The sequence below is a fragment of the Calypte anna genome, chromosome 4A (assembly GCF_003957555.1).
Source record: "Calypte anna isolate BGI_N300 chromosome 4A, bCalAnn1_v1.p, whole genome shotgun sequence".
In the NCBI taxonomy this organism is placed as follows: domain Eukaryota; kingdom Metazoa; phylum Chordata; class Aves; order Apodiformes; family Trochilidae; genus Calypte; species Calypte anna.
Window position 1 is genome coordinate 16,859,750 of NC_044248.1, and position 17,934 is coordinate 16,877,683.

Sequence of the window (17,934 nt, forward strand, 5' to 3'; positions counted from 1 at the left end):
ATCCAAAAATCCAGACACAGGCTCCAGGCAGCCAGCATGCCTGCCTCCACAGCTCCCACCTGACAGTCCCAGTGCCCAAATGCTGCTTCTGCCTCATGACTCCATGTGCAGTCCCCACTATTCTTGATTTGTCACTCTGCAAACTAATGTTCATGTCTACCTAAATGCTAAGTGCTTTCACCATGCACCCACACTCCCACTGCTGAGCAACAATGGAACTGAAAACGAGAAATGCATTCACTCTTTAAAAGGACAGGGAATTCTCCAGAAGATGTAAGTATGCCCAAGTGAGAGCAAGATTTCCATCAGTAAACAGTTACTACTAACAGCACCTCTTTGTAGTTATGCCTTAAGAGGAAAGATTGTCTCCTTTCTAATTAAAAAAAAGTCCCAAGGTGGCTCAGGGCAAGGCAGCCTGTGCAAAAGGGGACACGGCTCATAGAGATTTGTCTTTCTTTTCCTACAAGCTTGCTAGGATGGGATCCCACTCAGCCTGCTAGTCTTTGTAGAACCCATTTGACAAAACCGGTTCCACACATCCCAATTCTCCATTCATAACAAGATACCCCCACAATCAGTCATAACATGGATCCATGACCTGCCTTTTTTTGGGACAGCCTGCTGAAAACACTGTGGCCCAGCATTTGCTGATACAACTATAGTCTTAGATAACACTCACAGCAAGTTCTCATCTTAATATGATGAAACCTTCTGAGCTTGTGGTAAATGGTCAACTTCAGGTATACAGAGCTGGAGTAACTGACCTACTGATTAGGCTTTACACAACTGAGAGAATCAGCCTGGGAAAAAGGAGGAAAATCTGTCCTGACTAACGATCCTCACAAGCCGTACTACAGGCACTGTGCATGTATAAAATACTGTGATAAAATACTGTGACTGATATCAAAGATTTTTTCTTGTTCATGGCTGCTGAGCAAAGTTTTTGCCTTTAGATTTAAAACACATACAGGAGATGACTGACTGCTTTTCCTGTTGAAGGGGTAGTCAACTTTATGAACAATTGTTATTTAATTAGACAAAACTTCCTTCTTCCATAGGAGTTCACACTCTCCCTACTGGACTCTAAAGATGTTACATACCTCAGTTTATTCTAGAAAACTTAAAATGTTTCAGCTAATAAAGAAAAGTGAGTGAAAACATTAAACCAAGACAAATCCAAAATTTTAGAGCAAGCATAAGATTTCACAGTGCTTTGGTGATAAAAGGTATTGAAAACAATTTTAAAAGGTTCTGAAACTAAACTGGAAAATGGATAATACACAAATAACACTGATAACATTTCCCTTAAACAAGCTTAGGTCCGTGCTTTTAATTTATTTGATGGTCTTTTTGAATCTGTAAAAAATGTGATAGTGAATGTAATAATGAAAGCCTAACTGGAAGTGATGGGAATAGTGGGGGAAAAATGGGAGTACTTACAGCAGCCACAGGAATGAGAATTTCCACAAACAAACCAGCAAGTGCATGTTTTATATCTTTATCTTTTACTTCCAGGAAGTACTGAGCACATTCCTTAGCAAAGAAAGGTGAGAAAAATATTTAGAAAAAATAAGACAAATGTCACTATGCCATAAAAACCACCAGCAGTATAACAGTGATTTTGAATATAAATTTTAAAAACGCAATGTGTATAAGCTAGTCTTGCATTCTGTGACAACACCAACTTTGCAAAACATCAGAAACTTTAAAACCTGTTTCTACAGCAATTAAAAAGAAGTTGAAAGAACATTTGTATCACTAAATAGCTATTCACTTTCTACTCAGAATGTAACAGAATATAAAGATGCACATTCTTCCTTATTCTGAGGTTCAAAAAATAAACACTTATCACTATTTCAATTACTATAAAATAATGGTTTACTTTTTTATTTACTCATTTTCTAGATTATTTTGAGGAAAAGAAAATCTTGCGGAGAGATAAATAATACACACACATATAAGCATACTCTACTATATCAAACTGAACACTCTGGAAACAATCTAAAGCACCTAAAGTATGTTAGTTTCTTCAGGATTGAGATCCGTATCAACAGATGTTAAATAGCTCTAAGAAAATTTATGACTGAGTTGCAATAACTTCACTTAGTGTGGAATGGGCAAGTTATTCATTAAGATGGTTTTTAATCCACAGTCAAGAGAAGCAAACAAATATATTTTAAATCTCACTAAAATTAACCTAAGTGTTTTTTAAAGAAAATTGTTTCTTGGCATCTCAGTTGTTTAAAAAAATGAATAAAGAAATATTTATTTGATTGCTACTAATTTTTATTTAGTCTTGAGTAAATTAATGTATTATGGGTTGTCATTTTGCTCATGAAGTAGAGAAACAAATGATTCATTCCTCTGAGAATTTACAATGAAAGAGAAAAGCATAAGGGCAATACTGGAATAGTGTGACTGACAGCAGCAAGCATCACTGTAGCCTCATAACTTAATCAAAATTATGCCCATGTCAGTTTACTGTAATGCTCATTTACCTGCATGAACTGAAATGATGCTTCAAAATCCTCCACAGGATACATCTTTACCCGAAAAAACTTCATTCCCATAATCAAACTGATGATGCTTTGCACTACATGTGGACTCTGTTCTTTTTGCCGCAGTTCCTTTAATTCAGTGACAAACTTCTTCCTAACAGCCTGAAACCTGAACAAGGGATATAGATGACAATTATTTGCATTCTTAATTACTTTTTTGTGATGTCTATTATTTTGAACAGATTTCTCTAGTCTGTTAATGATAACAACTATAGCAAAAGGAACACAAGCAAGATACAAGCAAGACACCCTGATACTTAAAATCTATCCATGTAGGAGTGCCTGTGATGGTCAGCACCTCAGAATATACTTGTTAAGAACTATGGACTGATACTGGGCCTCTTGCTTGCATATGTTAAGTTGACAGCAAAACAATTCAGTGTTACACTAAAGAGTATTTCTTAATTTGTTCAAATTTGTTGTGCTGGAACATAAGCTGGGCATGCTAGTCTACAGTTACTGGGGTTAGATACCGGGTCATTAATAAATGGTGCTATATTAAATAGTCTAGAGCCACTTTTCCCTCAAACAAAAGAAGAGCAAGAGACTGAATTTACTTTGATTGAGCAAGAACCCCTGTCACTTCTGCATACAAGTCTGCAATAATATGCACATTCCCAGTGTTGGTTCCTGAATACCTAAGGAGAAAAAAAACAAAAAAACAGAAAAAGTTAGGTTTCATATACAACTTTTGAATTCTAAGAATGCTCTCAAATACAAAAAAAAAAAATATTCAATAGCAAGGCAGATTATAACTTTAAAGCCTATGAAAGTCAAGTGTAAAATACATGAGTGACATTTCAAGTGATGTAGTTTCACTGAGCAGACATAAGAGACATATTCTGCCTGGGAATTTTACTATAGTTACCCAATGGTTTTTCATACTCTGGCTGGCTATGCATATCATTCTCTATATTTTAAGCAAAATAAACTCAGCATTAAATTGAACAAAGCTGTCTTCTTTCAAGGTACATTTTAAGTTTAAAGCCACTAATCAGCGTTTGTTTACAGTATTATCACCAACATGTTACATGCAAGGCGAACAACCCCAACAGTCAATCAGAGGCTGGTAATACACACAACAGAGTTGGAAGTACATGAGTGACACTTACCCTTCCTTGTGTTTAAAGTGCTTAAAAGCCAAATTTAGAACTTCATGTACTAAAGGATCTGGCACTGGATGAACAGGTATCTGAAATGCAGGAATCATTTATATCATCTGTATATATGTAACAATGCATATATATATACAAGTCATATGTATAAAGTACATAAACAGTACTGTGAGATGCCCTTTAGAAATCTCTCCCACTATTCTATCAAAGAACAAATCTTTTGTTGGTATATGATGTCAAGTTAATTCTGCAATATATGAACATTTACACTTTACACGCATTAACATTCTTTGACATTATTCTGCATATTGGCTTTTAGAGATTAAATTAATAATACAGTAAACAGCAGCAATGTAAATGCTAAAAATTTGTCATCAAAATTTATCAGACTAGGTTAACCACATCTTTCCACACGTTCTCCCTTGTGTGGATTCAACCTCAAAATGCAATTTATCTTGATGCAAAGGAAGACAAAACTAAAAAATAAAACCACAGAAAAGATTATCATCTCTGTTTCAGACCCTCTGCAACTGAAAGCAGCCAAAACACAAAAATCTTTCTAGCAATAAGTAATAATCCGGGGAGAAACCAAACCAAAGCACTGTTTAGAAGGCCCTTTTTTAAAGAGCTTCTCTTTGAAATCACCACTTTCTCTGGTTGAAAAGAAAACGTGCTTATACATCAAATGTATTCTTTATTAGAAGCACTACATATAACTACAAAGTCATAATATTTTTGAAACCTCCTTTAGATAATTTTAATTACTAAATTGACTGAATGATTTATCTTAACTGGCATGTCTATGTTTAGCAGCCCTTTGCAGGTCTGTAGCAGTAGAAAGTGCTGGATCAGATGTGAGGGCTCACCAAGTATTACAAGAGTCATCACAGACTCTCTGTAAGGCCAAAATTTGGTACACCTCCTAACATCTTCCTGGCAACATATACTACACAATAAAACTAGGAACAGTTCAAAATACAGAAAGTATGCATTCAACCATGCAATTCTAAATAACCCATTTCATTTCCCTTTTTCTTTTGCACTGATAGAGAATTTAGACAGAGTGCAAAACCTGAAGATTTTCTGTAAAACACGTAAGAGTTTGATGGGTATAGTACTGGTCTCTGCATCTCTGTGCAGCACAGGAAAACCACTCTGGGTGATTCATGGGTGTCTCAGAGGATAGGCAGCTCTTATGTTTTACTGATTTCATTGCCCCCTGTATCACAAACATGCCACACACAAACATATACACATACATTTCCTACAAATTATTTTCAAACTAAATCATAGTCCTTGCTTTACATAGTACAGAAAGCCACTTATTTTTTATCTATCTATGCATAAAACATGAACTACTTAAATATTTGAAATGCAATTTGCCCAAAGTCTGCTTCATGTTTCAAATTCTTTCTTTATCTTTTTCTCCTCTCAAAAAATGCAAGAAAAAATGCTGCTACTTGAAGCAAAACTCTATCCTCTTGTTCAAATACCAATGCAAATTTTATATTAACAGAAATTGTGTGTGACATCACCTAGCACTACACTATAAGGCCAATCATACCCTAATTGTTTTCCCATTTTTATCCTGTCATTCAAAGATTTCGCATTCTTTATTTACAGAATGTTTAAGCAGACAAGAGGTACCAAACATAAAATGTTACTTTTTACAGTCTTGCTTTTTTCACTAAATCAACAGCTTTGACTTTATGAAGCCAAGAAGTGAATTGAGAGAATGCAGGCATATAAAGAAAACCAAGAAAGGCCAAAGGCTTTATGCAACTAGAGTATAATTACAGCCTTGCATATGCTCATCATAGATATAACCTTCAGTATTTAATATAAAAATTTAAAGGAAATTATCTAATTGACATTAAAAGCAAAATATTAAAAGAAATTTGCAAAAGATCTTACCTGTTTTAGAACCTCTATTAAAACTAAACAAAAAATGAAATCTACAGCTAAGTCCCTCCTTTCAAGTAGATAATCTCTTTCACGCTGCTGGTCATCCCTATTAAAAAACAATTTAAAAAAAAAATCAAAGAACACATATATCAAACACAAATGAACACAAATATTACAGAGAAGGGGTAGATGTCTTTCATGCAACCATTACAGCACAGGTATATAAAATGTATGGTTAGCAAGACTTCAGGGTTTGGTGCAGCACTGACATCTTGCCTCCTCCTGAGGGGACCTGCCAACAACCAAAACAATTCAGAAAAGGGACAAACAAGGTTGGAATTATCAGCATCCAACTTCCTTCTACTTAACAACTGTAAAATCATTAATTTATTTCAAGCACATCATCTACACAAGTTAAATCACTACCTCAAAGAAGCCCATGATCTTTCTACACAGATTCAGTATTTGTATGTAAATACAAAACAGTAGCTAAAAGAACACAAAGCATACATTTTCTTATATGAACATACACAAAAATCAGACAAATTTCTCCATGAAAAACTCTTACCCCTTTGATTTTGTGCTAGACCGAGGTCTGTATTCATAAGATTCATCTTCTGCTCCGTTTTGACGCCTGTACCAGTCAAACAAGGTGCGTAACAAGGAAGGGAGACAGTGCTCTGCTACTGAGCTCATAGAGCTTATCAACTGGGAGAGAAAAAAAGAAAAGGACAGTTTAGCATGACAAAGCAATCTAAAAATCCTAGATTTATTATCATTCTTTCAAACTGGTATTTGACATTAAAAAACATACACTGTATAACTTCACGAAGTGTAAACTTTATCAGTTTGATCTAAGACAATTATTGTAAATATGACAAATTTAAGCACACAAAGTGTTAGAGAGCCATGAGAAAGCTTTTAAAATATAAAAGAAACAGAAGCTAGATACACTCTGTAGGGCTGCTACAGTACCTTTCATCTCAGAAGAGAAGGCTACATATTGAGAATGCCTTCACTTTCATACTAATGTACACTGAAATTTTTATGACTTGCTTTTGGCAAACAAAAATGCTTCAAGCCTGTTCCACCAATATCCATACAAAATAATCAACTAACCAACATACATTAGACTTCTACAAGTGTGCAGTAAAAAAAAGCTCAGCTTTACCACTGAAAATGCAACAGTGTATCATGAAAAGGAACATGTACAAATTAAGATGTTACTCAAGACAATGTTCTGATGTGGCAGAGAGATGTGACAAACTTCCCTAGAAAAAAAACAATAGAAAGAACTTTGAAGAGGGAGAGAAGAGGAAGAAAAACTATGAGTAAATCTGAGACATTTGCAGGCTATTATTAGAAGTATTATCCTTCAGCAAGAGAAAGCAACAGAAAAAAGGAACTCAAAATACTCATTTTATTGATAAAGCTTTAAAAAATCTTCATCAGATTTCAGGTGCAGATTTCTTTGAAAAGAAAATCATACTTCAAATATTACATTTTTTTCTCTTTTGGAAGGAGTGAAAAAAAGGTGCACGTATGGCTACTACTTGAAAAATAGAGGCAGGTCCCTGGACTGAACTGCAATGCCTACTATCTGTATCTAAGGAGTAATAGAAAAAATGAAACAAAAAATCCAATTACAGAAGATTTGGGCACAACACTTCATACATTAAGATGCTATTCAGTAACAGTTGAGAACAGGAATAGGCAAGTAATGGGGCTTGATCTGAATGCCTCCTCTCATTGCAAGGAAGTTGTTACGTGACAAAAATATGTCTATACTATGACAAATTTAGAAATACAGACAATAAACATTAAAAAATTGAGCAGAGATATTCTAGGTAGAGTTCACTTACAGTAAGTAAAACAGAATAGCCTCACAATATGACTACATACACAGCAAAGGACAAGGTAATAATCTGAATCTACAGTATGCCTTCTCATAGGACAAAAAGCTCTGAGCAAAATGCATACTATTAAATTAATACTATTTGCTTATAAAAGTAGAATCCCAGACACTGGAACAACACGTGATATGGGCTGTGGTAACACAAAACCTGTAACAGTAACAGAAATAAATTAAGTCTTTTTGTCCCCTACCATATTTCAGCATCTTTGCTCCAGCAGCTTTCACTGCCAGATGCAAACATTCAATTCTTTAACCATCTATTCCAGCAGTTTCTTAGTTTGATAAATCTACAGTGGAATGTAAAATCTAAGTAACATTGAAGGTCTAAATTTGCTGATGCTGATTCAGATGTTGCAAGTCATTACAGCAGTGAAAACACTGATTTGCAAAAAGAGAGGCCACCTTAATCCAATAAAAACTGCCTTCAGTTATGTGTCTCCTACCTGATCAAACTGAAGATCTTCACCCCTTTGGAGAGATCTGGACAAAAGCTTTTCCTGTAAAGAAAAAATAAAAAGAAATATGAATTTCACAATGCACTCAACTGTTTTCACACCTAGTTTCTCTCTGATTCCTTTTTTCTCAGTGATATTACAGAACAAAGAAATAACTTTTAATGTGAGTATTTGTATTCATTGTTTTTCAGCTATAACTTTTTATGAAGACGTGAAGTATGCACACAAAACAGAAGATTAGACAGCTAGAATTTGTTATCTTAATAGTAATAAAGACTGAAAAATAGAAAATGTCAAACACCTCTCCCTAAAAGCAGGGCCTACAGCAGTGTGCTTGACAGAGATTGCTGGCCCTGGGTGCCAAGAGCAACTTAGAAGGAAAGCCATTCCCATCTGAATTAAAAATTATATTTATGTTCATATCAGGCAGCTATTGCAAGCCACCAGAATGAATTTTTAAAAGCCTTACAATGGCAGAGACAATTGTTCAATGCATTTTCATTTGCACTTTCTCTGAACTTCAATGAAAATCAGCTAGAAAACTTAATCCAGGAACAGGAGAAAGTCAGCAATAACTTGCTTTACATTTGAAATAACTTTGTAAGGTATAGAAGAGATGCCATGTATTTAATTATTACAATATTTCATTGCTACCAGTACCATAAGACATACTGTTTTGTTAAATGCTAGCCTGTTATATTCCTATGAAAAAAAAAACTTAGTGAGAATATTTGTAATAAGAAAACAAAACACTCCAGGCACTTAGGGACATGGCTTATCAGGGAACTTGGCAGTGTCAGGTTTACTCGCTGACCTAAAAGGTCTTTTCCAACCTAAACCTTCCTGTGGTTTTTTAAACTGTAGCAATAATTCTTACTGGTCATTGTTGAGAGTACCAAATTATACAGTTACAAGAAATACAACTTTTATTGTCTCTTGCTAGGGTATTCAGGAAAGTAAAAAAAAACTGGAAATGGGGAGAGAAAAAAACAACCAAACAACAACCCACAACACAACCAGCAAGTGTTATGCACTTGCTCTGAGAGTCAATGATTTACAGTAACTCATATGCCACAATAACAGCTTTAAGGGCATACTACAAAGCAGTAAGATATGTGATGAACATTTTTTGCTACATAAAAGAATTTTTAATCTACTTTTCACCTAATTTTGAGGAGGAAAATAGAAAAAGTACTCAAGGTAAGGCATTAACAGCTTTCATTAGATTGCAGTGACAAAAACCAAAGAATTTTTATGGTGCAAATTAAGTCACACAGTAAAGTGGAGGAGGTGGCAATGTGCCTGATCTGGGATGTAAAGGGAGGTGCCAGTGGCACAGATAGCCAGAACTGCTCTGAAAAGGTTGTGCCCCAGTCCACATAAAATAACTGCTCAGGAGTTCAGTAAGAGACAACACCCATGCTGTCAGACTGTTGGCAATAATTTAAAAACTCAATATTTAACACTTCCAAGGCTGCAACAGACAGGCTACATGGTAAAGAGATACAAATCGGAATGGCTAGTACCAAGTTCAAGATTCAACCTGGCACTTTATTTTCACTTGTTCTTATCTGTATCTTAGAAACAAAGGCCCATTTCTGGAATTTTCTGCCATGACTGCATGAGCAGCATTTGGTGTTGAAAAGAACACAAACCCTGGCAACTATTACAGCCTCTGAAAACCTGAATTCAACTCTGCCCAGGCAAAAACCATTTGCCTACTCTTAAAGTAAAGCCTGAAATAATACTGGTACCAACTCACAAGTCAGACCATTTTCACATTCTATAATCCAAAGAAACCCACTTAACTAAGAAAACTCATGTAGGTACATTTCCAGTATACTTAAGTAAAAAAACATTTTTTAAAAGAAGTTAAAAGAAGTTAATTTCAGGAAAATATATTTAACATAATATGTCAACATATTAACAAATGTTCTTCCAACTGTGTTTTCAAAAGCAAGGGGGGAAAGGTTTCAGATACTGGAAGATTTTTTTGAACCTTACAAATGCATAGAATTTTATGAATTATGCTCTAAATACTGTTAGGAGAACCAGAATTTTTGCAGCAGATATGGAAAGCTCCAGACAGCACTTGCAAATCAGAATCCCCTTTTAAGTAAATTCCTCCCTCTCCTTTTTTATAAGAAAACATCTATTGGAGGTGACTTCATGTTATGATCTGTACTATGCTTTTAGATACACTGCACAAATAATTGTTATCTTATCTATAAAGCAGAATCCTGAGAAATAATCCACCCTATATAAGCATTGCATATTGCTGAATGAGCTGAAGGGAAGTAACTAGAAAAATATTTCCCAAAAAGATGGAGAAGTTACTTTCCTGTAAGAAGATGATGAGTCAGTTTCTTTGAGTCTCCTCATGACACAATGCCTGTCACGTCACATTTCCAGTAAAGTACTACAGAACTATTACACAGGTGAACAGACATTATACCCACATGCAGTGGGTATAATAAACAGAAATATCTAAAAAAAAGAATGGTAGAAAAATCAAAGAAAATGGAAATAAACTTTAAGCCTTTAGATAAAGAGGAAACCCTAATCAACAGGTGGCAAACTTTTTTTAACACAGTTGTCCAAGTTTAGCTTCTCTACACACACACATTCAGTGCTAAATTGTCACACTTCAATGTTGATACAACTTAAGATTTTTAGTATCAGAACAAAGATGTTACAAGTTCATAATTCTGTGTTGTTTCTCCTCAGTATTAAAAATCTGAACTGCTAATACACCACAGTTAATGTAACACCATACAAACAAATGGGACATGACCAGGTAATATTCCTTAACCCTATTACAGGTTTGTCAAGGCCTTTGAATTATTTGTATGGCTTTAAAATTTATTCTCTTTCAAAGACTTGTTCCAGCTCTGCTTTGTCATGGCTCCAGTTGTCTCACTTCCAAAAAAATCTATCCAACATGAAGGCAGATCTAGCATAAAGGTCTGGAAACTTTAACCGAATTAATAATTTAAGATCTATTTTCCTGGCTTCCTGAAGTTCAGAGGGAGACAGCAATAATAGACCAACATCTACCTTTTACAAGTGAAATGAAGAAGAAGAGAAAGAAAAAAAAAAGACACTATTGAATTAAGGGAAGAGTAGTTTGCATCCATTGTGTAAAGTAGAAATGTCAACATATGGCAGGCAACAAAGATCAGGATGTAGACAGACCTGCTTGTGCTGGGCAAACAACTGCACCTGTGGAAGGTACCACCCATTGGCCCCTCTCCATTACCCACTGGCACCATTCTCTGGGGGCCAGCAAACCTCAGCAGGGTGGGTCAGGAGAGCACAGCAAACTGGACTACTTGCTGCTTTCCTCCCAGCTGCAAGAAAGAATCCAGCCCAAGCACAGGGCAGCACCTGCATCCTTGCCCCAGTGCCAGAGCAGTGAATGAGAAACACTGCACTGAAGAAATGCAGTGTGCTAAATTTTAGTTTTCAGATAGGATTTTTTAAGCACATAGGCAAGACTTGCAGACACCTGTAGTACTAGACTGATCAACGTTTAGTTTCTCTGTTATAGCATAAAATTGTCCTGCTTGACAACACCAGTGAAATACTCTTGCTGGTTTTGACTCATACATGAGACTGAATTTTCTTCAATTCAGAAAGCTAGTACCTTACCTGGTGTTCACCTTGGTGACTTGGTGGTACCACGCTAAACTGTCTCTGCTTAAATCATCTGATCATCTCTATTTGCATGCAGCCTAACAAAATATATGGTATTGAATTACTGATCTTTTTCACTGGGATAGTTAGTTCAGCATTAAGGAAAGGATGGTATCATGCCTCATAGTCATCCTAGTTCAGATGAGGAAGAGTATTTTAAGCTACACTAACTTGTGTCTGAAGCCTTCTTCCTTTAAAACTATATGAATACCACAAAAGACTTAAAAGAAATGATTTAGAGAAGGGGGGGAAAAATGTGTTTTAATTTATTGTACTCACTAAAAGGGTTATCTTCCTTCCCGTGGTTATGTTTGCTACTTGAACCATTTATTTAAGAATTTGCTGATAAGCTTTCTGTAACTTTGGAAATCGGTATTAAAATTTTGCAAGCAGAGACCTCTTAAATAAATCAGTGAAAGGAATTCACCCACTGAGTATCCTACGTAAATTCACAGCCAGAGAAACCATTTAATTACTTTTTAAAATTACAAGTCAGTTACTCCTAGATGATACTCATACATCTGGCCAAAATGGTACCATCCCCACAGCCCCGGTGCTGCCTTGATCTGAAGTTACTGTTTTATAACTATCTTTTTCAAGTCATTTTTACTCCCTGTCTGACATGTGCATCTTCAAGTTTTAAAATGTCTAGCTAATAACTTCAATTAGTCTGCCTCCAAATTCTCTTCAACAGCTTCATCCAGCAGCCTAGATTCATCTAGCAGATTAAAGATTTATGTAACGCTATATATATATATATATATCCTCCACCCTACACAAACTTTCTTATTTATAGCCAAGTCATCAACAAAATCAAATCATACTAAGATGACACAGGGTCTTCCTCTCTTCCTGTAAAGCCTTTTCTGCCATCTCAATCGCTACCATTCCCGTGCCCTTACAGCCTTTTATTTTTCTTTTTAAATGTCACACACTGGAACTGAATAGTCTGTATTTATATTTCAAATACTACGTACAAAAATGAAACCATTTTAGTACTTCCTTTCAATCAGACACCTAAGGACTCTCTCTTTAATCTCTCTTTAACCTGGCCTGGGGACCAGTTTTTCAGCACAAGCGAAGTGCAGATCTATTATATTTACCTTGGTACTAGTTATTCTTGTTAGGAGATTTAACTGTGCTAACCCATAGCTCTCCTCTGCCCTCTTAACCACCTGTCCCTTTCCTCCAAACATTTCTGTGCTTTCTCAGCAAACTCTCATGAACACCTAACTCTTTTGAATGTCTGTAAGGAAACAGACAATGTTTATGTTTAAGGTGTGGGCTAGCCTGGTATACAAATGCACAGAGGCATACATATACAGGTAGACACATAGAGTGTATACCTACATAGGTGTGTACACAGACATGTTTCCTTTCCCTTAGCCTTTGATTTGTTATGTCTTTGGTAGCAGATGATCCAATTCAGTGACACCACAAAACATGTTTAGACTCTTTTCTGTGTTCCTTTGGACTATTGCTTATAACATTTTCCCCTGAAGGTGCTCCCCTGCACCTTTTTCAGTAACAGGGTCATTCACAGCAATAAAGAACACTTCTGTGCAAGCAGCAGTTGCAAGCAGAAACCTTTTGATTTAGTTGTCTTGCTAGAGATAATTTTTAATTATTTTTTCTGTAACTAGAAGAACTTTTAAGATTTCAACACTAAAATTTGCTGCAAACCAAATCTATTTTCTCTCCTTGAGCATTTTTCTCCAAGATGGCAATGCAGAGATTAGAGCCCTCTGCTCTATGTAAGGAAATAATAAAACCGAATTGCATTCAAACAAAATAACTGCATCTATGTAGAAATAAAAGTTAAAACTTATGTTTCAGGAAGTATTGCCAGTTGAACAGTGTGGAAAACATCCTATAGTGCTGTAGTGTTAATGAAAGGATTGATTCTGTTGATTCTGAAATGAGTAATCATTGTCCTGCAGATTATACTGTACCTTCAGATGATTAGAAGAAATGTGCAGAAAAAGTGGTCATATGCAAAAGCAAGTAGGTAAAAATTAGAGAGAGTAAGAGCAGTAAGAGGGAGAGCTAGTGAAAGGAGCAGGCATGCAGAGTGTGGCAGTGCGTGCTGACACAAGGAGAAATGGAGATGCAAGCACTCAAGCGCACGGCCCTTCCAGCCCCAAGCTCAGACAGACTTTCCCAGCAGGATGAACAATGGACAAATTCTTTTAGGAACAGCATATACATCCTTGAATGAAAAAGACTGAGAAGAACAAAATACCTTCAAAACAAATTTATTATGAGAATTGAAGGAGGAAAAAAAGCAAAGGGACCAGGACAGCAAGGAACTAAGCAAAATCAGGAACAGCAGAAACTGCATTACCAGACGGAAGATAATACTGCTGTATTACATTTTACCTATAAAAATATTATCTTAGTGAAAGTTCTGATCTGATCACAGTTGCAACACACTGGGTATGACCTTCACAGGTCATATGTGGAGACTAGAAGGTGTATTTGTATTTACCATTGAACTTCAGGGTGGTAAATCACCCCTTACAGGGATACTAATACTAAGTCATAGCTTAAGCAAACAAGGTAAAAACAAACAAACAAACAAAAATAACACACCAGCGTGAAATTTACAAGTTAATAAAACAGGACCAGGAAGGCTGGATCACCAACAGAATCTGCATTTTGCTTTATCTGCAATATATACTGGCTGTTATATTCTTCCCAGTCCTAGAGACATTACTTGGGAAAACAAACCAAATGCATCTTTTCTTGAAAATATTATTTCAAAGAAACATCAACAGGAAGCACTCTGCAGTGTTAATGAAGGAACATTTTCATTGTCACTATTTCCTTTTGTAACTTTACAGAACTTATGAATACTGAGAGGTCTTGTTTCCAGTAACCCCTACATAACAGTTTTAACGGAAGTCAATAAACCATAATCCAGGCACCAACTGTGTTTGCAGAAGCCTGTTTACCCTTGTATCAATCCCTTTGAAAAGTTAACACTGGAGATGTGTTTTGTTTTCAATAACCATACGTATGACAAATCAGTCCCATTTCAAGAGGCATTAGGAAAAAAAAAAAACAACCCCAAACAAAACAAGGACTCACCAAAGGTTCAGCCATTACAACTTCAATTTTCTTTTCAGCTTGAACAGCAAATTCAGCAAAGAGGCTTTTGATGACATACTCGCCAGGCTTGACATCTGGATCAATAGTAATGTTAGACATGATGATGCCTCTCTTTTCCCAGGTAGAAACAACGCTTGGAGAAACTCTGCGTTTATTTACTCTGCTGGGTGGTGTGGAGGCTATAGCAAAAAAGAAAAGAAAAGAGCGATAAAGCAGAGCTTCTAAACACAGTCTGAAAGACTTGTTCTTATTGGAAATATTAGTTGATCAAGAATAAATAACAATGGAGGTATTAGTCTCCTCATCTCTTAGGATTTGCACCTTCAGCCATATACTGAATTTATCATAGGCAAAGGTTCCTTACATTTATCCACCTTTAATTTTACTTTTCTCCCTAAGCACTCAAAAATATTTATCACAGTTGCCACCCAAAGTTAATTGCAGTATACTAAGAATCTTATCTAATGATATTAAGATTTTATTTTCCTAAGCTAACTGTATAAGGAGCCTAGCCTCAGTCTATTTGGTTTTATTACATATCATTATTTGTTCAGGTAGGCTTCTTCAAGACTTTTTGCAGCGTGAGGAAACATTCTTGGCTGAACTCAATGAAGCCTAATTAAAGTTTTGTGTTTTCTACTTCTATATAGTTGATTGTTATTAACTCAATATTATCCACAACTTTTACTCAAACATTTTTTCAGTGTTCAGTTCATTCATGAAAATATTGGTTGCCTTGGAGACCAAACCTTTGGTACTTCCCTGCACATCTTCCCAAGTATGAGCCTCAGTCAATCGTACCTTCTTCTATCACTTCAGAAAGGTTCATTTTACATAACTTGGACTCCCTCAACTTCCACAGAAAGCATTCATTTATGAAGCCAAATGAAGTGAACAGCAATTCAGCATGAGTGATAACAGAATGGTCGAAACTACCTTAACTTCTAATCCAAAAGAAAGGTTACCTTGAATAAGGTTGGGAGTACTACATATGATCTGTTTTTCTTCCCTTCTTACTGTTTTGTAAGTATTTTTTGTACAAATTCTGTGTTTGGTTTGAGCTAAGCTTATTTTTTCCTGTACATAAACTGCAGTATGCCACCTCTGAGGCTGGAAGGACTCGCCAAGGTCACAGAGCTGAGTTCCCAGCAACCAGGGGCAACACCAGAACGGCATTCACGCACACCACATGCCATAAAGTATTTCTGAACATCCTCTTAACACTTTGATCTAGCACTTTGATCTTGGCAATTGAGGTCCTAAAAGATATGGAAGAGTTTGTGCCACACAGCACAGGCACTGGGTGATTGAAGAGACCGCCACGCTGTACATCCCTACAGTGGAAGAGTGCTGGATGAAAGTGCACCAAGGTGTTAGGATACAGACCAAAGTGCAAGCTGCAAAGAAAGGCAACAACCCAAAACATCTGACTTGAAAGAAAAATTCTTTTTTATCCCATACCTGATGACTGGTTTGTCTCTCAGTATGGAAGCATAAAAGTTTCAGGCACTTAAAAAAAATGCATTTCTTTACAACTTCTACATTCTTCAGCATCAGTACTCTTGTCATTCTTAAGGCCTGATGCTTCCAAAGGAAGCACAGGAAATGAAAGAGAGACGCACTATATGTCAAGAAAAAAAGTACAAAGCTTTGAGGACAGAAAAGTGAAAGAATAGATCACCCTTTCTAACCACTGCAGGTAACAGAAACACAACTATGAGACTGACAAAACAGAAAAATGCTGCAACACACCAGCCTTGAACAACCCTCCTTTTATATCCATTTGCAGATGAATATAAAAATTAAAATATCAAGTAGATAAGGATTCCTAACAAATACGACACACATCTAAGTAAATAGTTGCTTCTATCCTAAATATGAAAGTTTCTAAGAAATCTAAAGCTTTGTTCTACTCAACAGACAAAATGGATTCTTATTTTAAATCACACATTAAACCCAACAGACTGGAAAGAAATAAGAAGCTTAATTATCCTTTTGACCATCTTCAGTTGTGTCTGGTCAGAAGAAATTTAGTTAAGCAGGTGTTTTGGTTCCTTTCAGGCTTACCTACTTGAGTGTGCCACAATCCCCATGTTATTGGGACTGGAGACTTCAGGGAACATGGCACAGCTCTGGGGCAGCCCATGCTCCTGATCAATGAGAAGATGGCACTCAACCAGCTTTTGTCTCTCTCTAGTGAGACTGAGAAGGACTAACTTGCCTCTTAACCCTACACATCTGTATTTGTTTTACGTAGACAAGCGTTAACAATGTGTTCACACAATACATCTCTGTTTCCAGTTCTCAAAAGATGACCTCAAAAAGCCTCTGTTCACTAAAGAATCAGGAAAACATTGAGAGCTGATCATCTCTGAAGTACTATCTTTACTTTGTATTAGTAACCCAGTCCTCAGAGTAAGAGACCATCTTAGTGTGTTAACTTCCAAACCTACAAAACAGCCACTAAGGACAAAACCCCAAGGCTGTTTATGCCAATACCCAGACATACCACACACAAATCCTCCCCCCAGGCTCATGGCTCGACACAGGAAATAACCTCAAAATAGGTAAACTGGAAAAAAAGCCCAACCCTGGCAAGTTAAAAAAAAGCAACAACTGGGCTACCACCAGACCGGCTCCTAGAAGAGTTGCATGAATTTCAGTGCAAGATAGAGGGCACAACCATGCAAGTTAGGGGAAGGTGGTACCAGGAGAGCTTTATCCATGCAAAGCCCATTCCTTGGCTCCTGTTTCACACAGCTCCTTCAGATGGTGTAAGCACTGTCAAAGGGTGTAACCCCTCTCAGTCAGCCATCTCCTGTTCTCTGCCATCCTCCCCTGGTGCAAGCAAACATTAGTGTGCAGTTGTGTAATGGACTGGAAAAGCAGCAAATGTATTCATTCTATTCCCCAGATTAATGTTGACACAACCTGTTGCCAATTTGCTCACCATCTGACAGCACATATGCATGCACCAGCACAAGAAGAAGAGTCAGTGCAGGGACAGCACTTGTCTTTTTACTCTTCCAGCAGGAGAGTTAAGGCCATCCTACAGTCATCCATGTCACCATGTGTAACATGAACAATCTCTTCAGTTGGTAATAAATGTCCCCGTCACCCCTCAAATCCCACAAAAAAAAAAAAAAAAAAAAAAAAAAGAAGGGAAAAGTGTCAAGCTG

The 17,934-nt window shown here is 36.5% G+C and overlaps 1 protein-coding gene across 2 annotated transcripts in view; it reads right to left on the reverse strand.

Annotated features, from left to right (window-relative positions):
• Positions 1-17,934, reverse strand: part of FRYL (FRY like transcription coactivator) — a 130,076-nt gene that overhangs the window by 76,592 nt on the left and 35,550 nt on the right. For both annotated transcript variants that reach the window (XM_030450190.1, XM_030450189.1), the window contains exons 2-9: positions 14,735-14,934; positions 7,937-7,990; positions 6,147-6,286; positions 5,588-5,684; positions 3,671-3,750; positions 3,116-3,196; positions 2,499-2,667; positions 1,441-1,533 (exon numbers count right to left, since the gene is read on the reverse strand). In XM_030450190.1, coding sequence (XP_030306050.1) covers positions 1,441-1,533; positions 2,499-2,667; positions 3,116-3,196; positions 3,671-3,750; positions 5,588-5,684; positions 6,147-6,286; positions 7,937-7,990; positions 14,735-14,934 — 914 coding nt within the window. The remainder of the gene's footprint in view (positions 1-1,440; positions 1,534-2,498; positions 2,668-3,115; positions 3,197-3,670; positions 3,751-5,587; positions 5,685-6,146; positions 6,287-7,936; positions 7,991-14,734; positions 14,935-17,934) is intronic.